Below are 23,281 nucleotides of genomic sequence, written 5' to 3'. Positions count from 1 at the left end.
GGATTACCTGGAGGCAAAGGCTCTAGAGGGCAAGCATGCGACCTACGGGCAGTACCTCTGCCCAGTGGGGCCCAGATGACCCGACGGATGGCCCGCACCCAGTCCTCCATGTCACTCTGGGAGCTGGCCATGAGCAGGAAGGCCTCGTGGTTGGCCGGAATCTTCTCCTGCTCCCCAGCACCACCTGTAAAACAGGAAGACATGTGGCTCATGGGGGTCCCTCCCCTGACAGCACTGTCCAGCCCCCACGGGGCAAACCCTCTACAAAAGCTTTCAGCAGTGGCTGTGCTTATTGGTTCTATTTTTGCATCCTGTCCGCCATCCCCACAAAGTTCTTTTTGGGAGGCCTTTCTCATTTTTCTCTTTTCCTCCTTAGTCTTACTTTGTTATTTTTTCCTAATCAAAATCAAGTCATTAGAGCATTCTGGGGCACTATTAGAGAAAAGTTTGCAGATGTGAGGCCAGTTTGGAGAGCTGAGGTACAGCAGAGTAGCCCTACTATGTGTTTTTTAAAATCAAATTTATATGTGACAGAAAGCACACATTGTAATGGAAGTTCACCATCACTGTGAGCTTTTAAAGTAGGTTCTGACTTTACAGTCTGGACTCCCCATCCTGGAGGAGGGCACCGACTGTATGCATTAATGTTACAGAGGCTTGACGTTAGGCCAGTTTGGGATGAAACACCCTAGAACTCCCTACCTGTCTCCGCTCACAGCCAGAGCCTGGGGCACGTCTTACCGCAAAACGGCAGAAGGAGGGGGACGCTCAGGGGCTGTCTATGAACTGATCTCCGAACCCTACAGCAGCTCTACTGGTTCTCAAGTTTTCATGTGTAAATGAACCAATCTTTGGGATACAGATAAAACCATTTATACTGAACTTTGTAGGCAATTTAATAAATTTTCAAGAATGTCTTTATATACCCCTCATCCCATAAAATGTAACTCACTACTACATAAAGTCCCACGGCCTCAGAGCCTAACCAGGATGGTCTGCTGCTGGGGTGTAAGTCCCAGAGACCGTGTCCCTGAGAGAAGAACTGTGAGACCCAGGATGTGCACTGCTGGAGCCTGCAGCCCACGGGATGACCAGACAGGAAGAAAGTGTAACACCAGCAAGTACTTACTGAGTACTTAGCACGTGCCAGGGATGCTTCCAGGAACTGCAGAAACTTAGACAACAAAACTGGCACACATACCTGCCCTCCTAGGATTCTTTAATTCTTGTTATGGAGATGCAATTTAAGGTAGTCTTCTAGTCCCCACTTCAATGCTATTATTTTTTTGCCCCTGGGTGTGGGGCTGCTGCTGACAAGGGCTACGCTGGAAGCCAGGAGGCAAAGGTGCCCAGAGGGCTGGCATTTCCCAGATGACGAATGATACTGAACATCTTCGCAAGTACTTCGCGCCATCCGTGTATCTTCTTAGATGAAGTGCTTCTTAAAATTCTTGGTCCATTTTTTACAATGGGTTATTTATTCTTCACATAGTCTGGATCCAAGTTCTTTATCAGATATGTGCTTTGCAAATATTTCTCCTAGTCTGTGCCTTTTCTTTTCATTCTAACAGTGTATTTCCAAGAGCAGAAATTTTAATTTTGATGGAGTCCAATTTATCATTTTTCTCCCTTTAAGCGTGCTTCTGGTGTTGTTTCTAAGAAATCTTTGCCTCAGTTTTCTCCTAGAAGTTTCTTAGTTTTAGATTTTACATTTAGGGCTCTGAGTTAGTTTTTGAATATGGTGTGGGTTGAAGTTCCCTGTCCGCGTGTGGATTTCCCTTCGTTCCAGCGCCCTTTCTCCACTCACCTGCCAGTTCACCTGCACAGGTGACCATGTCACCTGGGAATAAAGACAGTTTTACATCTTCCTTTCTGAACTGGATGGCTGTTATGTCTTTTTCTTGTCTAATTACACTGACCATAGCCTCAAACACAATGTTGAATACAAGCGGTAAGAGCTGGCATCCTTGTCTTGCTGATTTTAGGACAAAAGCATTCGGGCGTTCCCCATTGTGTACAGCCACTGGAGGGTTTCAGCAATGCTCTTTATCACTTTGAGGAAGTTCCCTTCTAGTCTTAGTTTACTGAGAGGTTTTTTTTCTTTTTAAAATAAGGAACGGCTATTGGATTTGTCAACTGCTTTTACTACATCTACTGAGATGATCTTAAGATTCACCCCCCCTTTTTTTTAAGTTTGTTAATATGATGAATTACATTGATGACTTTTTAAATGTTAAACCAATGTTCTATTCCTGGGATAAATCCCACTAGCCATGATGTATTAACCTTTTTATATATTGTGGGATTCAATTCGCTAACATTTATTAAGAAATTTTCATCTATACTGATGAGGGATACTACTCTGCAGTTTTCTTGTCCTATAAAGGCTTTGGTCTCAGCATCAGAAAAATGCTGGCCTTTTACACAATAAGCTCGTAAGTGTTCACTCCTTCTCAAATTTTCAAAGAGTTTGTGTGAAACTGTTGTTACTTCTTCCTTAAATATTTGGCAAAATTCACAATGAAGTCACCTAGGCCTGGAGTTTTCTTTGTGGGAAGGTTTTTAACAACAAATTCAATTTCCTTATTTTATACATCTATTTTTTCTTGAGTGAGCTTTGGTAGATTTTTGTCTTTCAAGTGATTATTCCGTTTCATCTAACTTATCAAATTTATTGGCATAAAGTTGTTCATAACTTTCTCTTAATATCCTTTTGTGAATCTGTTGCTATCATCTCTCTCACTCTTGATATTGGTAATATGTGTTGCCTTTTTTTTTTTTTCCATGATCAGTTTTGCTAGAGGTTCATCGACTGTATTGATCACCTCAAAATCCAGCTCTTTTTTCAGTGACTTTGTCTATTGTTTTTCTGGTCAGCAAAGGTTCTTCTTAAAGGGCCAGGTAGTAAATATTTTAGGTTTCCCTGTTCTCTGTCGCGACGACCCTAGTGTACCAGGAAAGCCTGTACACTGCCAGTGAGAATAGAAAATGCTTCAGCCACTGTGCAAAACAGCTTGGCAGTTCCTCCAAAAGTTAAACATAGAATTACCATGTGACTCAGCACTTCCACTCTTAGGTACAGACAATATGTATAGACAACACATCAATGAAAGGCCATGGCTATGTTCCTATAAAACTATTTACACAAGCAGGGCTGTAGTTTACCCACCTGTGTTCCATTTTGTTGATTTTCACTCTGATTTTCATCATTTCCTTTCATCAGCTTTGAGTTTAATTTGGTTTTCTTTTTACTGCTTAGTGTTCAGCGCTAACAACTTCCCCCTAAGTAGTCCTTCAGAGGCATCCCTCAAATATATTATACCTGTCCTGCATTTTCACTTTCATTTGGTTCAAAATAAGTTCCCATTTCACTTTGGATTTCTTCTTTGGCCTATGGGTTATTAATAAGTATGTAACTTTCCAAATTTGGGGGATTTTCCAGAAATCTTTCTGTTACTGACTTGTAATTTAATTCTACTATGGTCAGAGAACACATGTTGTACAACTTGAATTTTTTTTAATTTATTGAGACTTGGTTTTGGACAAAAATATGGTGGTGTAGTAGTTAAGAGTTAGGCTGCTAACTAAAAGGTTGGAAGTTCAAATCCACCAGCTGCTTCTTGGAAATCCTATGGGGCAATTCTACTCTGTCCTATTGGGTTGCTAAGAGTCAGAACTGACTCGATGGCACCTAACCAGAACAACATGGTGTATCTTGGTGAAGTGTTCTATGTCCCCTTAAGAAACACTATTGAGTTGTGGTTGGGTGGGCTATGCTATAAATGTCAATTAGGTCAAGTTGGTTGGTAGTTTTGTTCAAATTTTCTATATCCTCACTAATTTTCTATCAGTTCTAGCAGTTATTGAGAGGGAGGTATTGAAATCTCTGACTACAATTTAGATTTGTCTAGCTCTTGCATTTCTATGAGTTTTTGCTTCATGTAGTTTGAAGCTCTGTGAATAGGAGCATAAATATTTAAGATTATATGTCCTCTTGATGAATTGACTCCTTTAACATTATGAAATGACCTTCTTTGTTGTTGTTAGGTGCTGCTGAGTTGGATCCAACTCATAGCAACCCTATGTACAACAGAACAGAACAATGCCCAGTCCTGTACCATCCTCACAATCGTTACTACGTTTGAGCCCACTGTTGCAGTCACTGTGTCAATCCATCTTGTTGAGGGTCTTCCTGTTTTTTGCTGACCCTCTACTTTACCAAGCACGATGTCCTTCTCCAGGGACTAGTCCCTCCTGATAACATGCCCAAAGTACGTGAGACGAAGTCTCGCCATCCTTGTATACAAAGACCACTCTGGCTGTACTTCTTCCAAGACAGATTTGTTTGCTCTTCTGGCAGTCCATGGTATATTCAATACTCTTAACTAGCACCACAATTCGAAGGGGTCAGTTCTTCTTCTGTCTTCCTTATTCACTGTCCAGCTTTCACATGCATATGAGGAGACTGAAAATATCATGGCTTGGGTCAGATGCACCTTAGGCCTCAAGGTAAGATTTCTCCTTTTTAACACTTTAAAAAGGTCTTTTGCAGCATATTTGCCCAGTGCAGTATGTCATTTGATTTCTCGACTGCTGCTTCCATGAGTGTTGATTGTGGATTCAAGTAAAATGATTCTTAAAACTTCAATAATTTCTCCATTTATCATGCTGCTTGCTGGTCCAGTTGTGAGGATCTGCGTTCTCTTTACGTTGAGGTGTAATCCATACTGAAGGCTGTAGTCTTTGATCTTCATCAGTAAGTGCTTCAAGTCCTCTTCACTTTCAGCAGGCAAGGCGGTGTCATCTGCATAACGCAGGTTGTTAACGAGTCTCCCTCCAATCCTGATGCCCCGTCCTTCTGCATATAGTCCAGTTTGTTGGATTATTTGCTCAGCATACAGGCTAAATATGGTGAAAGGATACAATCTTACGCACACCGTTCCTGATTTTAAACCACACAGTATCCCCTTGTTCTGTTAGAACAGCTGCCTCTTGGTCTATGTACAGTTTCCACATGAGAACAATTAAGTCTTCTGGAATTCCCATTCTTTGCAATGTTATCCATAATTTGTTATGATCCACACAGTTGAATGCCTTTCCATAGTAGATAAAACACAGGTAAACATCTTTACCAGAAAGAGAATACTAGAAAGATGTTTCATCCATCTGACATCAGCAATGACATCCCTCATTCCACATCCTCTTTTGAATCCCGCTTGAATTTTTGGCAGTTCTGTCGATGTAATGTTGCAACCATTTTTGAATGATCTTCAGCAAAATTTTACTTGTGTGTGATATTAACGATATTGTCCTATAATTTCCGCATTCTGTTGGAGCACTTTTCTTTGGAATGGGCACAAGTATGGATCTCTTCCAGTCTCTTGGCCAGGTGGCTGTCTTCCAAATTTCTTGACATGAAAAATTGAGCAACTCCAGTGCTGCATCTATTTCTTGAAACATCTCACTTTTTATTTCGTCAATTCCTGGAGCCTTGCTTTTTGCCAATACTTTGAGTGCAGCTTGGACTTCTTCCTTCAATAGCATCAGTTCTTGATCATACACTACCTCCTGAAATGGCTGAACATCCACCAATTCTTTTTGGTACAGTGACTCTGTGTGTTCCTTCCATTGCTTTTGATGCTTCCTACATCATTCAATATTTTCCCCATAGAACCCTTCAATATTGTAATTTGAGGCTTGACTTTTTTCTTCAGTTCTTTCAGCTTGAGAAATGCCAAATGTGTTCTTCTCTTTCAGTTTTCTAACTCCAGATCTTTGCACTTTTCATTGTAATACCTTACTTTGTCTTCTGGAGCCGCCCTTTGAAATCTTCTGTTCAGCTCTTTTACTTCATCATTTCTTCCATTTGCTTTAGCTACTGTCCATTCAAGAGCAAGTTTTCAGAGTCTCTGCTGACATCTATTTTGGTCTTTTCTTTCTTTCCTATCTTTTTAATGACACTTTGCTTTCTTCATTGATGGTTTTCTTGATGTTATCCCACACTCGTTTGGTCTTTGGTCATTAGTGTTGAATGTGTCAAATCTATTCTTGAGATGGTCTCTAAACTCAGTTGGGATATACTCAAGGTGACATCTTAGCAAAGATGTCACCTTAAGAACACTTTAAGGTGTGCTTGACACAAGCCATGGTGTTTTCAATCACCTCATATGCATGCAAAAGCTGGGCAATCAGTAAGGAATTCCAAAGAAGAATTAAAACCCTTTGAATTACAGTGTTGGCAAAGAATACTTAATATAACATGACTGCCAGAAGAAGAAACCAATCTGTTTTGGAAGAAGCACAGCCTGAATGCTCCTTAGAAGCAAGGGTAGTGAGACATGTTACGAGGAGGGACCAGTCCCTGGAGAAGGACATCATGCTTGGTAAAGCAGAGGGTCAGCAAAAAAGAGGAAGACTCTCAATAAGATGGACTGACACTGTGGCTGCAACAATGGGCTCATTGTTGTGCAGGACAGGGCAGTGTTTCGTTCTGTTGTACATAGGGTCACTATCAGTTGGAACCAATTCAAAGGCACCTAACAACAACATACTAAAGGTCATATTTTGGTTTTTGTGAACTTGTTTTAATTTTTTTTCAGTTTCAATGAACTTGCATAGGAACAACTGATGGTCTGTTCTACAGTTGGCTCCTGGCTATGTTCTGACAGATGATAGTGAGCTTTTCCATCATCTCTTTCCACAGATATAGTCGATTTAATTCCTGTTTTCCATCTGGTGAGGTCCACATGTGTAGTTGCCATTTATGTTGCTAAAAAAAGGTATTTGCAATAAATAAGTCATTGGTCTTACAAAATTCATCCTGTGATCTATGGCATTGTTTCTATCACCAAGGCCATATTTTCCAACTACAAATCCTTTGTCTTTGCTTCTAACTTTCACATCCTAGTCATCAGTAATTATCAATGCATCTTGATTGCACGTTTGATCACGTTTGACTGCAGAAGCTGGTAAAAATCTTCAGTTTCCTCATCTTGGCATTAGTGGTTGGCGGGCAAATCTGAATAATAGTTGTATTAAATGGTCTTCTTTGTAGGCATATGGATATTATCACTGACGGTGTTGTAGTCAGGATAGATCTTGAAATGTTCTATTTGATGATGAATGTGACACCATTCCTCCTCAGTTTCTCATCACAGCATAGTAGACCATTGTTGTTGTTGTCATTCGGTGCCGTTGAGTCGGTTCCGACTCATAGCAACCCTACGCACAAACCGAATGAAACACTGCCCAGTTCTAAGCCATTCTTACAATCGTTGTTATGCTTGAGCTCATTGTTGCAGCCACTGTGTCAATCCACCTTGTTCAGGGTCTTCCTCCTTTCCGCTGACCCTGTACTCTGCCAAGCATGATGCCCTTCTCCAGGGACTGATCCCTCCTGACAACATGTCCAAAGTATGTAAGACACAGTCTGGCCATCTTCGCTTCTAAGAAGCATTCTGGTTGTACTTCTTTTAAGACAGATTTGTTCGTTCTTTTGGCAGTCCATGGTATATTCAATATTCTTCACCAACACAACAATTCAAAAGTGTCAATTCTTCTTTGGGCTTCCTTATTCATTGTCCAGCTTTCACATGCATATGATGTGATTGAAAATACCATGGCTTGGGTCAGGCGCACCTTAGTCTTCAAGGTGACATCTTTGCTCTTCAACACTTTAAAAAGATCCTTTGCAGCAGATTTACCCAATGCAATGTCTCTTGATTTCTTGACTGCTGCTTCCACGGCTGTTGACTGTGGATCCAAGTAAAATGAAATCCTTGACAACTTCAATCTTTTCTCCGTTTATCATGATGTTGCTCATTGGTCCAGTTGTGAGGACTTTTGTTTTCTTTATTTTGAGGTGCAATCCATACCAAAGGCTGTAGTCTTTGATCTTCATTAGTAAGTGCTTCAAGTCCTCTTCACTTTCAGCAAGCAAGGTTGTGTCATCCGCATAACGCAGGTTGTTAATGAGTCTTCCTCCAATCCTGATGCCCCGTTCTTCTTTATATAGTCCAGCTTCTCGGATTATTTGCTCAGCATATGGATTGAATAGGTATGGTGAAAGGATACAGCCCTAACGCACACCTTTCCTGACTTTAAGCCAATCAGTATCCCCTTGTTCTGTCTGAACAACTGCCTCTTGATCTACGTAGAGGTTCCTCGTGAGCACAATTAAGTGTTTCGGAATTCCCATTCTTCGCAATGTTATCCATAATTTGTTATGATCCACACAGTCGAATGCCTTTGCATAGTCAATAAAACACAGGTAAACATTTTTCTGGTATTCTCTGCTTTCAGCCAGGATCCATCTAACATCAGCAATGATATCCCTGGTCCCATGTCCTCTTCTGAAACCAGCCTGAATTTCTGGCAGTTCCCTGTCGATATACTGCTGTAGCCGTTTTTGAATGATCTTCAGCAAAATTTTGCTTGCATGTGATATTAATGATATTGTTGGATAATTTCCACATTCAGTTGGATCACCTTTCTTGGGAATAGGCATAAATATGGATCTCTTCCAGTCAGTTGGCCAGGAAGGTGTCTTCCATATTTCTTGGCATAGACGAGTAAGCACCTCCAGCGCTGCATCTGTTTGTTGAAACATCTCAATTGATATTCCATCAATTCCTGGAGCCTTGTTTTTCGCCAGTGCCTTCAGAGCAGCTTGGACTTCTTCCTTCAGTACCATCGGTTCTTCGACATATGCCACCTCCTGAAATGGTTGAACATCGACTATTCTTTTTGGTATAATGACTCTGTGTATTCCTTCCATCTTCTTTTGATGCTTCCTGTGTCATTTAATATTTTCCCCATAGAATCTTTCACTATTGCAACATGAGGCATTCCAGGTTCCGATTATTAATAGATGTTTGCAGCTGTTTCTTCTCATTTTGAGTCCTGCCACATCAGCAAATGAAGGTCCCAAAAGCTTTACTCCATCCACATCATTAAGGTTGACTCTACTTTGAGGAGCAGCTCTTTCCCAGTCATCTTTTGAGTGCCTTCTAACCTGGGGGGCTCATCTTCCAGCACTACATCAGACAGTGTTCCACTACTATTCATAAGGTTTTCACTGGCTAATGCTTTTTCAGAAGTAGACTGCCGGGCCCTTCTTCCTAGCCTGTCTTAGTCTGGAATTTCGGCTGAAACCTGTCCTCCATGGGTGACCTTGCTGGTTTCTGAATACTGGTGGCATAGCTTCCAGCATCACCGCAACACGCAAGCCCCCAAAGTACGACAAACTGACAGACACTTGAGGGTAGTAGACCATATGATTGTCTAATTCAAAATGGCCAATTCTAGTCCATTTCAGCTCAGTAATGCCTAACATATCAATCTTTATGCATTCCATTTCATTTTTGATGACTTCCAATTTTCCTAGATTCACACTTTGTATATTCCACGTTCTGATTATAAAACATAATCAGAATGTGGACCTTCTTTAGCTCTAGAAATATTCTTTGCTCTGAAATCTACCATCTGATATTAATATAGGCATTCCATCTTTCTTTTGATTAGGGTCATTATGATATATATTTTTCCATCGTTTCCTGTTAACTTATTTGTGTCTTTATATTTAAAGTATTAAAGAGCCCGGGTGGCACAATGATTAAGCCCTTGCCTTCTAACCTAAAGATCAGTGGTTCAAACTTACCAGTGGCTCCACGGGAGAAAAACCTGGTGATCTGCTCCTGTAAATATTTCAGCCTATGAAACACCATGGGGCAGTTTTACTCTGTCCTATAGGGTCATTATGACTCTGAATCAACTCTAAGGCACTCAACAACAACATTTGACATGCGTTTCTTCTAAGGCATATAGTTGGGTCTTTTTTAATCCAATCTGACAATCTCTTCCTTTCAGTTATGGTGTTTAACACATTTACATTAATGTGACTATTGGTATGCGAAGGTTTGAGTCTGTAATCTCACTATTTGTTTTCTATTTGTCCTATTCATTCTTTGTTTCCCTTTTCCTCTTTTCCTGTCTTCTTTTGAATGAAGTTTTTTTTTTTTTTCATTTTATTTACTTTGTTGGATTAGTCTTTTTATTTTTGTGGCTGCTTTAAGGTTTATGGTATACTACTTTATCACAGTCTGCCTTTAAGTACAGATGCAGCACTGGAAATGCTAACTAGTCTATGCCAAAAAATTTGGAAGACAGCTACCTGGCCAACCAACTGTAAAAGATTCATAAAATGCCTATTCTCAAGAAATGTGATCCACTGCAATGTGAAAATTATTGAACAATATAATTAATATCACATGCAAGTAAAATTTTGCTAAAGATCATTCAAAAGCAGCTGTAGCAGTATATTGACAGGGAACTAGCAGAAATTCAAGCTAGGTTCAGAAGAAGATGTGGAACGAGAGATATCATTGCTGTTATCAGATGAATCTTGGCTGAAAGCAGAGAATACCAGAAAGATGTTTACCTGTGTTTTACTGACTATGCAAAGGCATTGTACTGTGTGGATCATAACAAATTATGGATAACATTGTGAAGAAATGGGAATTCCGAAACACTTAATTGTGCGCACGAGGATCCTCTACATAGATCAAGAGGCAGTAGTTCATATAGAACAAGGGGATGCTATGTGGTTTAAGGTCAGGAAAGGCGTGCATCAGAGTTGTATCCTTTCACCATACTTACTCCATCTCTATGCTAGGCAAATAATCCAAGAAGCTGAATTATATGAAGAAGAACTCAGCATCAGGATTGAAGGAAGACTCATTAGCAACCTGTGTTATGCAGATGACACAACCTTGCTTCCTGAAAGTGAAGAGGACTTGAAGCACTTACTGATGAAGATCAATGACCACAACCTTCAGCATGGATTACAACTCAACATAAAGAAAATGAAAATCCTCACAACTAGACCAATAAGCCACATCATAGTAAATGGAGAAAAGACTGAAGTCAAGGATTTCATTTTACTCAGATCCACAATCAACATCCACAGAAGCAGCAGTCAAGAAATCAAAAGATGCATTGCATTAGGTAAATCTGCTGCAAAAGACCTCTTTAAAGTGTTGAAAAGCAAAGATGTCACCTAGAAGACTAAGATGCACCTGACCCAAGCCATGGTTTTTTCAATCGCCTCATATACATGTGAAAGCTGGACAACTGAATATTGAAGGCCGAAGGAGAACCGACACCTTAGAATTATGATGTTGGTGAAGAATATTGAGCATGCCATGGACTGCCAGAAGAACAACCAAATCTGTCTTGGAAGAAGTACAGCCAGAAGGCTCCTTGGAAGCAAGGATGGCGACATTTCCTCTCACGTACCTTGGACATGTTATCAGGAGGGATGAGTCCTTGGAGAAGGACATCATGCTTGTAAGGTAGACGGTCAGTGAAAAAGAAGATGACCCTTGATGAGATAGATTGACACAGAGGTTACAACAACAAGCTCAAGCATAACAATGATTATGAGGATGGCACAGGACTGGGCAGTGTTTTGGACCATTTTACATAGGGTTGCTGAGTCAGAAAGGACTTGATGGCACCTAACAACAATAACAACCTTTAGGTGATATAAAAGTGAAATGATACCACTGAATGTGTGGTATAAGAACCTTACAAAAGTATACTTCCATTTCTTCTTTCCTAATCTTTATGCCATGGTTGTTAAAACATTTTACTGTTATACACTGTTATATGCTCCACACTACCGTTGTTATTACTTTTATGTAAATAATTTTCATAATATTTACATAATATAATAAATGTAAAAAGTCAATTATCTTTTGAAAAGACTGACAATTTCTTATATATTAACCCATTTAGTTACAATCATGTTCTTCATTCCTTCTTCTACATCTCCATTATCATTTCATATCATTTTATTTCTACCTGAAGTTCTGCCTCTAACATTTCTTATTATATGTGATTATTGGTGATGAATTCTCTCAGCTTTTGAAAGTGTAAAAGCGGCATGTCATCTTCATTGTCGAAATATACTTCCACTGGGTAAAGAATTTGAAGTTGAAACTTTTTTCTCCCGCTGCTTGAAAGCTGCTGTTCTACTGTCTTCTCACTTGCATTGTTTCTCATGAGAAATCTGCTGTCATACTTATTTTTGTTCCTCTGTATGTAACGTTTCTTTTTCCTTTTTCATAGCTTTTAAGCAATTTGATCATGATGTTCCACAGCATAATTTTCTTCATGTTTCTTATACTTGGAAGTCATTGACTTCTTAGGTTTGTAAGCTTATAGTTTTTGTGAAAGTTGGAAAACTTTTAGCCATTAGTACTTTAAATATTTTTTTTCTGTCCCCACCCCCTCCTTCAGGGATTCCAGTGAAATATATATCAAGTAACTTGAAGTTATCCCATAGCTCACTGATCCTCTTTTGTTAAATTCTCATTTCTCTGTTTCATTTTTTTGATAGTGTGGTATGCAGACTAATGACCCCTGTGAAGGTTAGGATCGTGTGTCAACTTGGCCTGGCCACGATTCTCAGTGTTTCTATGTGATCACCCCCGTGATGGGATCTGCTGTGAGTGGCCAATCAGTTGATGGGGAGTTTCCTTAGGCATGTGGCTTACATTTCAATATAAGTGGATGTCCTGGTTTTTGACTGCTCTGGATCCTGCAGCTGGCTCCTGCTCATCTGATCTCCAGTTCTTGGGATTTGGGCTAGCAGCTTACCTGCCAGTCTTGGGATTTGTCGATCTTCACAGCCTGTGAGTAAGAGCTCTGCGCTCTGACCTGCTGATCTTGGGCTCAACAGCTGTCATGGATTGAATTATGCCCCCCAAAAATGTGAGTATCAACTGGGCTGGGCCATGATTCCTGGTATTGTGTGATTTTCCTATATGTTGTAAATCCTGCCTCTATGATTTTAATCAGGAAGGATGGGCGACAGTTGTGTTATTGAGGCAGGGCTTGACCTACAAGATTGGATTGTGTCTTGAGGCAATCTCTTGAGATATAAAAGACAGAAGCAAACAGAGAGACAGGGGACCACATACCACCAAGAAAGCAGCACCAGGAGCAGAGCGTGTCCTTTGGACATGGGGTCCCTGCGCCTGAGAAGCTCCTTGGCCAGGAGAAGATTGAGGACGAGGACCTTCCTCCAGAGCCCACGAGAGAGAAAGCCTTCTCCTGGAGCCGACGCCCTGAATTTAGACTTGTAACCTACTAGACTGTGAGAAAGTAAATTTCTCTTTGTTAAAGCCACCCACTTGTGGTATTTCTGTTAGAGCAGCACTAGATGACCAAGAGACCAGCCCTGAGGCTATGTGAATCAGGAGACGCTTCTATCATGATCCACGGGCTTGGAATGTTCCAGCCCCTACAACTGTGTGAGTCATTTCCTTGATATAAACCTGTCTATATTTCTTCCAAAGAAGTGCAGCCAGAATGCTCCTTAGAGGCAAGGATCGCGAGACTGTGTCTTAAATACTTTGGACATGTTGTCAGGAGGGATCAATCCCTGGAGAAGGACATCATGCTTGGCAGAGTACAGGGTCAGTGGAAAAGAGAAAGACCCTCAACGAGGTGGATTGACACAGTGGCTGCAACAATGAGCTCAAGCAAAACAACGATTGTAAGGATGGCACAGGACCGGGCACTGTTTCGTTCTGTTGTGCATAGGGTCGCTATGAGTCAGAACCAACTCGACGGCACCTAACAACAACATACATATATTTATAGAGCTTTACTGGTTTTGCTTCTTTAGAGAACTCAGCCTAAGACATTTCGTGCGGAGAATGGTTCTACAAAAACAAAATTGTAAGAATGAGTTTTCTAAATTGTTTCTTAAGTCTGGAAAGATGTTGATGACTCTCCTTCCACGAGTAAAGTGGGCACTGCCAAACTATGGTGTGAGGTGGCAATACAAATACCCAAAATATCACCGCCAGTAGATCAGCTATTGGCTAAAAGGCAAGGTTCTGGATGAACACATTTGTGATATCTTTCTACATTTTGGCATATTGAGAAGTATAAGGAAGCTGGTTGGTTGGTCCTACTTTCACTAGAGAAACTGGTGAGAGAAAGAGATGTGCTCAGGGCTTCACAGTCAAAGCTCAAGTGCCACATACACTACCTCCAGGTTTGCACTTGTGCTTTGAAAGAAAGCTTTATTTCCTATAGTAACAGAGCTGATATTGCTGAAAAACAAACCCAGAGTCTTATTTTCAGTGGCTGAGTTACAATGCCAGCTAAAATGCCAACCTCGAGAGGTATCTGAAGTTCAAGTGAGGGCACTGATTGGGAAGAAATGGGATCCTGAAACTTGGGACAGGGACATATGGGCAGATAATCAGGAAGCTAGAGAAACTGAGCCCCTAAATTCCATTGAATTCACTCCAGCCAACAGAACCACTCCCATCTGAAGAGATTACTCCATGTTTGTCTGCTAAACAACCTTGCCCAGAAAAACCATTAGCCCCACCACTCCCATCTAATGAGATTAGCCCTAGCCCAACTGCCTCTAAAGAGCCCTTGCCTGAGTCATCACTTGGAGTATTGCCTGAGGCAGATGCTTTACAAGACAATGCTAAATGTTCTCAAAACAATTCCACACTACCAATTCTGGCTTCTAGACCCATAACCAGACTTAAGTCCCAGCAAGCCCCAAAAGGTGAAGTACAAAGTGTGAACTAGGACGAGTTTCACTATACTCCAAAAGAACTGCTTGACTTTTCTAACATGTACAAACACAAACCTGGGGCATATGTGTGGGAATGGCTATTAAGGGTGCAGGATAATGGTGCAAGGAACATAAAGATGGATCAGCCTGAGTTTATTGACATGGGTCCACTAAGCACAGATTCTTCATTCAATGTTTCAGCTTGAGGAGTTAGGAAAGGATCTAATAGTTTATTTGGTTGGGTTGCTAAGCATGGATTACCCAGTGGCCTATACTAAATCAAGTTGAAGTACCAGACCTGCCTTGGTATACTGTAGAAGAAGGTATCCAAAGGCTTAGGGAAATTGGCATGCTAGAGTGGATTGATCAGGTTAGACCCACAGACCCATACATGGAGTGCCCAAAGGACACACCTTTTACCACAACTGTGAGGAACAAAGTTCTGAAGGGAGCTCTGGCATCCTTGAAAACTGCTGTGATTGCTATTTTATGTAAATCAGATTTGAATTTAGACACCTAACTACAATGGGGCTGACTGGACTCTGTGGTAGTAGAGGCCAAGTGGCTGCACTCAACTGACAAAGGCAAAGTGGGTGTGGTTACAGTAAGGGACAGTGGAGTCAAAGCAGTAATCAGAATAGTCTGGCTCGTGGATTTATGTTATGGCTTTGGCTACTTAGTCATGGTGTCCCTAGAAGTGAAGTAGGTAGGAAATCTACTATTTACTTCATCTGTACAAACGGATGAATTCTAGGTCAGGTGAACCGCAGTCTAACTTGAATAGCCAGAACGGAGAGTCATGGTCCCTCAGTCAATTCCCAGACTTGAGTGAGATTAAAGACCCACAACCCCTTGAATGACAGGGAGGCTAGATCCCCTTGAAGAAGGACTTCGATATACTGCCAAAAATTTATACTGTTAATCTCTCTCCTAGCCTTCCCCAAAGGAATCTACAGCCTTTTATGAGAGTGGCTGTTCACCAGGAAAAAGGAAATAATCAGATTTTGGGGGGATTACTGGATACTGGCTCTGAACTGACACTAATTCCAGGAGACCCAAAACATCACTGTGGTCCACCGGTCAGAGTGGGGGCATATGGAGGCCAGGTTATTAATGGAATCTTGGCTCATGTCCATCTCACAGCAGGCCCAGTGAGTTCCCAAGCCCATCATGTAGTGATTTCCCCAGTTCTAGAATGTATAATTAGAATAGACATACTCAGCAACTGGTAGAACCCCCACAATGGATCCCTGACAAACGGAGTAAGAGCTATTACGGTAGGAAAAGCCAAGTGGAAGCCATTAGAATAGCCCCTACCTAGGAAAATAGTAAACCAAAAGCAATACCACGTTCCTGAAGGGACTACAGAGATTACCGCCACCATCAAGTACTCGAAGGATGCAGGGGTAGTGATTCCCACCACATCCCTATTCAACTTGCCTATCTGGCCTGTACAAAAACAGATGGCTCCTGGAGAATGACAGTGGATTATCAAAAACAGATGGCTCCTGGAGAATGACAGGGATTATCAAAAACCAGACGGCTCCTGGAGAATGACAGGGATTATCAAAAACCAGACGGCTCCTGGAGAATGACAGTGGATTATCAAAAACAGACGGCTCCTGGAGAATGACAGGGATTATCAAAAACCAGACGGCTCCTGGAGAATGACAGGGATTATCAAAAACAGACGGCTCCTGGAGAATGACAGGGATTATCAAAAACAGATGGCTCCTGGAGAATGACAGGGATTATCAAAAACCAGACGGCTCCTGGAGAATGACAGTGGATTATCAAAAACAGACGGCTCCTGGAGAATGACAGGGATTATCGAAAACCAGACGGCTCCTGGAGAATGACAGGGATTATCAAAAACAGACGGCTCCTGGAGAATGACAGGGATTATCAAAAACAGACGGCTCCTGGAGAATGACAGGGATTATCAAAAACAGACGGCTCCTGGAGAATGACAGGGATTATCAAAAACAGACGAGGTGGTGACTCCAGTTGCAGCTGCTGTCCCAGATGCAGTCTCATTGCTGGAGCAAATTAACACGTCTCCTCGTAACTGGTGTGCAGCCCACTGATCTGGCCAATACCTTTTTCCGCATACCTGTTTCAAAGGACCATCAGAAGCAGTTTGCCTTTAGCTGGCAAGGCCAGCAATACACCATCAGTTGCCTACCTCAGGCCACATCAACTCTCCAGCCCTATGTCATAATTTAGTCTGCAGTGACCTTGACAGACATTCCCTTCCACAAGACCTCACACTGGTCCATTACATTGATGACATTATGCTGATTGAACCTACTAAGGAAAGTGTCAGCAACTCTGGACTTATTGGTAAAACACTTGCATACTAGAGGGTGGGAAATTAATCCCATAAAAATTCAGGCACCACTCCCATCATTGCTCAATGGGCTCATAAACAAAGTGGCCATGGTGGCAGGGATGGAAGTTATGCATGGGCCCAGCAACATAGACTTCCACTCACCAAGGTTGACTTTGCTACAGCCACTGCTGAGTGCCCAATATGCCAGCAGCAGACACCAACTCTGAGTCCCCGATATGGCACCATCCCTCAAAGTGATGAGCCAGCAACCTGGTGGCAAGTTGATTATGTTGGACCACTTCCATCATGGAAAGGGCAGTGTTTTGTTCTTACTGGAACAGACACTTACTCTGGATACGGATTTGCCTTCCCTGCACACAATACTTCTGCCAACACAATCATCCGTGGACTTACAGAATGTCTTATCCACCGTCATGGTATCCCACACAGCACTGCCTCAGATCAAGGGACTCAATTCACAGCAAATGAAGTGTGGCAGTGGGCTCATGTTCATGGAATTCAGTGGTCTTACCATGTTCCCCATCATCCTGAAGCAGCTGGCCTGCTATAACAATGGAATGGTCTCCTAAAGACACAATTACGGTGTCAGCTACGTGGCAATACCTTGCAGGGTTGGGGCTATGTTCTCCAAGAGGCTTATATGCTCTACACCAGCAACCAATATATGCTGCTGTATCTCCCATACCCAGGATTCACGGGTCCAGGAATCAACGGGTGGAAATGGAAGTGGCACCACTCACTATTACCCCTAGTGACTCACTTAAAAGCTTTTTGCTTCCTGTCCCCACGACCTTATGCTCTGTAGGTCTAGAGCTCTTAGTTCTAATGGGAGGAATGCTCCCACCTGGAGACACATCACTGATTCCATTGAACTGGAAGCTAAGAATGCCACCTGGCCACTTTGGGCTCCTTATGCCCAAAGAAGGAAGCTACCATACTGGCTGATGTGATTGATCCTGATTACCAAGAAGAAATCCGACTGATATTACATATGGAGATAAAGAAGAGTATGTCTGGAATGCAGGTGATCCCTTAGGGCTTCTCTAAGTACTACCATGCCCTGTGATTAAAGTCAATGGAAAACTACAGCAGCCCAATTCCGATATGACTGCTAATGACCCAGACCCTTCAGGAATGAAGGTTTGGGTCACCCCACCAGGCAAAGAACCACAACCAGCTGAGGTGCTTGCTGAGGACAAAGGGAATACGGAATGGGTGGTGGAAGAAGGTAGTTCTAAATACCAGTTATGGCCACGTAACCAGTTGCAGAAATGAGGACTGTAATTGTTATAAGTATTTCTACTTTGTATGTGTGCATTGAATATTTTTCGTTTTCTTCACTTACAAAATATAAGATGTAAACAGGGCTAGTGCATTTTTGGTCATATGTGCATTCATTGTATCATGTTAGGTATGAGTATGATTTTATAATTGTCTTTATTCAGAGATTATGTATGGTTTAAGGAGATGTGTACATGCCAAGTTGACAAGGGGTGGACTGTGATTGTTAGGATTATGTGTCAACTTGGCTGGGCCATGATTCTCAGTGTTTATATGTGATCACCCCCATAATGGGATCTGCTTTGAGTGGCCAATCAGTTGAGGGGGAGTTTCCTTAGGTATGTGGTCTGCATCTGAATATAAGCAGACATTCTGGCTTTTGCCTGCTCTGGATCCTGCAGCTGGCTCCTGCTCATCTGACCTCTGGTTCTTGGGACTTGAGTTAGCAGCTTCTCCGCTGATCTTGAGATTCACAGCCTGTGAGCAAGAGCCCTGCTCTTTGACCTACCAGTCTTGGATAAGCCAGCCCATACAGCTACGTGACTCAGGAGAAGCCTCTATCCTGATCTATGGACTTGGGACATTCCAGCCTCTACAACAACCACGTGAGCAGTTTCCTTGATATAAATCTCCCTCTGTATATATTGATACACTTTACTGGTTTTGCTTCTCTAGAGAAACCAGCCTAAGACAGCCCCCCATAGACGTCCATGCCTTAACCCCCAGAACCTGTGAATATGTTACATCACACGGCAAAGAGGAATTAAGGGAACAGATGGAATTAAGGTTGCTAATCACATGACCTTAAGACAGGGAGATTTTCCTGGATTAGCCAGATGGACCTAATAAAATCACTAGGGTCCATTTAAGTGGAAGGTGCTCTCTATAAGATCAGGAACAAGACAAGGATGCCCACTTTCATTGCTATTCAACATTCTACTGGAAGTTCCAGCCAGCAATTAGGCAAGAAAAAGAAACGAAAGGCAACCAAATTGGAAAAAAAGAAATAAAACTATCTTTTTTTTTTATATGCAGAGTCCTAGTGGTTAAGTGGCTAACTAGCCAAAAGGTTGGCAGTTTGAATCCACCAGCTGCTCCTTGGAAACCCTATTGGGCAGTTCTACTGTGTCCTGTAGGGTCGCTATGAGTTGGAATCAACTCGATGGCAATGGTTTTTTTTTGTTTTTTGGTATATTCACAAATGACATTATCCTATATATAGAAAATCCCAGAGAATCCAAAAAACTACTAGAACTAATAAATTCAACGAAGTTTCAGGGTACAAAATCAACATGAAAAAATCAGTTGTATGTCTATACACAAGCAATGAACAATCTGCAAAAGGAAATTAAGAAAACAATTTCATTTACAATGGCATCTAAAATAATAAAATACTTAGGAATAAATTTAACCAAGGAAGTCAAAGACGTGTGCACTAAAAACTATAAAACATTGCTCACAGAAATAAAAGAAGATCTAAGTAAACAGAAAGACACTCTATGTTCTTGAACTAGAAAATGTAATATTGTTAAGGTGATCGTACTACCCGCCCCCCAAATCTATAGATTCAATGTAATCCCTATAAAGATTCCAATAGCCTTCTTTGCAGAAATGTAAAAACTGATTCTTAAATTCATATGGAATTGCAAGGGGCTCAGATAGCAAAAACAATCCTGGAAAAGAAAAATAAAGTTGAAGAACTCATACTTCTTGATTTCAAAACCCACTATAAAGCAGGATGGTACTAGTGTGTGATACATATAGACCAACGGAACAAAGTGGAGAGTCCAGAAATAAGCTGATATATCTGTGGCTAATTAATTTTTGAGAAGGGTGCTAAGTCCATTTAATAGGGAAAAAATAGTCTCTTTAACAAATGGTGCTGGGAACCTGGATTTCCACATGCAGAAGAATGAAGCTGGACCTCTATTTCATAGCATATACAGAAAATAACTCACAACAACATTATGACCTACTTAAAAAACCAAACCCATTGCCGTCGAGTTAATTCCGACTCATAGCGACCCTATAGCGACCCTTACATATTAGAGTTAAAATCATAAAACTCTTAGAAAAAAACATAGGGAACAAATCTTCACGACCTTGGATTTGGCAATGGATTATTAGGTCTGATACTCATTTTGAGCAACAAAAGAAAAAATGAATTGGACTTCATCAATTTAAAAACCTTTGTGCATCAAAGATAGTGAAAAGATAGTGAAAAGAACCTACAGAATGGGATTAAATATTTGCAGGTCCTATCTGATTAGGGTCTAGAATCCAGAATAACAAAGAAAAACAATAAAAAGACAAACAATCCAATTAAAAAATGGGCAAAGGACTAGAATAGACATTTCTCCAAAAAAAGATAGACAAATTGTCAACAAGCACATGAAAAGATGTTCAACATCACTAGTCATTAAGGAAATCCAAATCAAACCTAGCATGAGGCACCACTTCACACCCAGTAGGATGGCTATAATCAAAATAATGGAAAATAATGAGTGTAGGCAAGCATTACAGAAATTGCAACCCTTGTACATTGCTAGTGGGGATGTAAAAGGGTTCACCCACTGTGTGATATAGTTTGGCAGTTCCTCAAAAAGTCAAACATAGGATTATCATATTACTCAGTAATTCCACTCCTAGGTATATAACCAAAAGAACCGAAAATTGGTACTCAGACAAATACATGTACACCCATGTTCATAGCAGCACTATTCAGAATAGCTGAAAGGTAGAAACAGCCCAAGGTCCATCAAGGGAGGAATGGATAAACAAATTGTGGTATATATGTACACTGGAATATTATCCAGCCACACAAAGGAGTGGAGTATTGATACACAGTACAATGTGAGTAAACCCTGAAAACAGGCTAAGTGAAAGAAGCCAGACAGAAAAGGTCACATACTGTGGTACTTCCTTAGAAAGCTAGATATAGAAATATGATATAATCCAGCAATTCCACTCCTAGGAATATATCCTAGAGAAATAAGGGCCATCAAACAAATAGACATATGCACACCCATTTTCACTGCAGCGTTGTTCACAATAGCAAAAAGATGGAAACAACCAAGATGCCCATCAACAGATGAATGGATAAACAAACTATGGTACATACACACAATGGAGTACTACGCAATGATAAAGAACAACGATGAATCTTCAAAACATCTCACAACACGGATGAATCTGGAGGGCATTATGCTGAGTGAAATAAGTCAATCACGAAAGGACAAATATTGTATGAGACCACTAGATAAAAACTCATGAAAAGGTTTACACACAAAAAGAAATAATCTTTGATGGTTATGAAGGAGGGAAGGGGTGGGGATGGAAAAACACTAAACAGACAATACGTAAGTGGTAACTTTGGTGAAGGGTAAGACAGTACACAATACTGTGGAAGCCAGCACAACTTGTCCAAGGCAAGGTCATGGAAGCTCCATAAACACATCCAAACTCCCTGAAGGTCTGAATTACTGGGATGAGGGCTGTGGGGACCACGGTCTCAGGGAACATTTAGCCCAACTGGCATAACATAGTTTATAAAGAAAATGTTCCACGTTCTACTTTGGTAAGTAGTGTCTGGGATCTTAAAAGCTTCTGAGCAGCCATCTAAGATGCTCCACTGGTCTTGCCCTGCCTGGAGCAAGGAAGAATGAAGAAAACCAAAGACACATGGGAAAGATTAGTCCAGATAACTGTTGGACCACAAGTACTACAGCCTCCACCAGACTGAGTCCAGCATAACTAGATGGTGCGCGGCTACCACCACCAACTGTTCTGATAGGGATCACAATAGAGGATCCCAGACGGAGCTGGAGAAAAATGTAGAACAAAATTCTAACTCACAGAAAAAAAAAAAAAAGACCAGACTTACTGGTCTGACAGAGGGTAGGGCAACCCCAAGAGTATGGCCCCTGGACACCCTTTTAGCTCAGTAATGAAGTCACTCCTGAGGCTCACCCTTCAGCCAAAGATTAGACAGGCCCATAAGAGAAAACGAGACTAAAGGGGCACACCAGCCCAGGGACAAGGACTGGAATGCAGGAGGGGACAGGAAAGCTGGTAACAGAGAACCGAAGATTGAGAAGGGCAGAATGTCAACATGTTGTGGGGTTGGTAACCAATGTCACAAAACAATATGTGTTCTAATTGTTTAGTAAAAAGCTGGTTTGTTCTGCAAACCTTCATCTAAAGTACAATAATAAAAAAAATTTTTTAAAAGGTCACATATGATTCCATTTATATGAAATATTCAGAATAGGTAAACAGAATTCAAATTGGAGGTTGCCAGGGGCTGGAAGCAACTACTTAATGGATATAAGGTTTCCTTTTGGGGTGATAAAAATGTGTGGGAACCAGGCAGAGGTGGTGGTTGCATTAACACTGTGAATGCACTAACGGCCTCCGAATTGTTGCCATAAAATGGTTGGTTTTATGTTATATGAATTTCTTCGCAATAAAAAGAATGGAAAAGGGAGGCAAAAAAGGAGAATCGGAGGGAAACATGGCTATAGAAGAAGGTCAGATTGATTCAACGTGAGGACTCAACCTGCCATTGCTGGCTTTGAAGGTGGAGGAAGGGGTCCACAAGCCAAGAAATGCAGGTATCTTCTAGACATTGGAAAAGCTAAGGAAATGGATTTTCCCCTAAAAAGGAACCCGGCCCTGCTGACACCTTGAATATAGCCCAATGAGAGACATGAAAGACTTCTGATGAACACAATAAGATAATAAATTTGTATTGTTTAGGCCACTAAATTTGTGGTACTTTGTTACAACAGTGATAGAAAACTAACAGAGTTTCTGCTACTATGTATTCAAGTGCACCAATCTTTTCATGTTCACTGTCCAACCTGCCGTTAATACCATCTAGTTGATTTTTCAATTCACACATTGGAGTTTGGATCTCTAGAAGTTTGATTCGGTTTTTTCTGTGTGAGTGTGTGTGTGTGTATCTTTCATGTCTCTATTAACTTTTTGCACATATGGAATACAGTTATAAAAACTGTTTTAATGTCTTCGTCTGTCAA

At 41.1% G+C, this 23,281-nt stretch overlaps 1 protein-coding gene across 10 annotated transcripts in view; it reads right to left on the bottom strand.

The window, feature by feature from the left end:
* The window catches only part of ARHGAP22 (Rho GTPase activating protein 22), a 113,068-nt gene that overhangs the window by 35,952 nt on the left and 53,835 nt on the right, over positions 1–23,281 (bottom strand). For 7 of the 10 annotated variants that reach the window (XM_064269873.1, XM_064269872.1, XM_064269870.1 and 4 more), the window contains one exon: positions 8–184. The exons of 2 other annotated variants lie outside the window; for them this stretch is intronic. In XM_064269873.1, the coding sequence (XP_064125943.1) occupies positions 8–184 (177 nt within the window). The remainder of the gene's footprint in view (positions 1–7; positions 185–23,281) is intronic. One more of the 10 variants, XM_064269869.1, reaches the window with a different exon arrangement.

Source organism: Loxodonta africana, chromosome 16 (assembly GCF_030014295.1).
Source record: "Loxodonta africana isolate mLoxAfr1 chromosome 16, mLoxAfr1.hap2, whole genome shotgun sequence".
Taxonomy (NCBI): Eukaryota; Metazoa; Chordata; class Mammalia; order Proboscidea; family Elephantidae; genus Loxodonta; species Loxodonta africana.
This window is presented reverse-complemented; position numbering and strand designations above follow the sequence as displayed.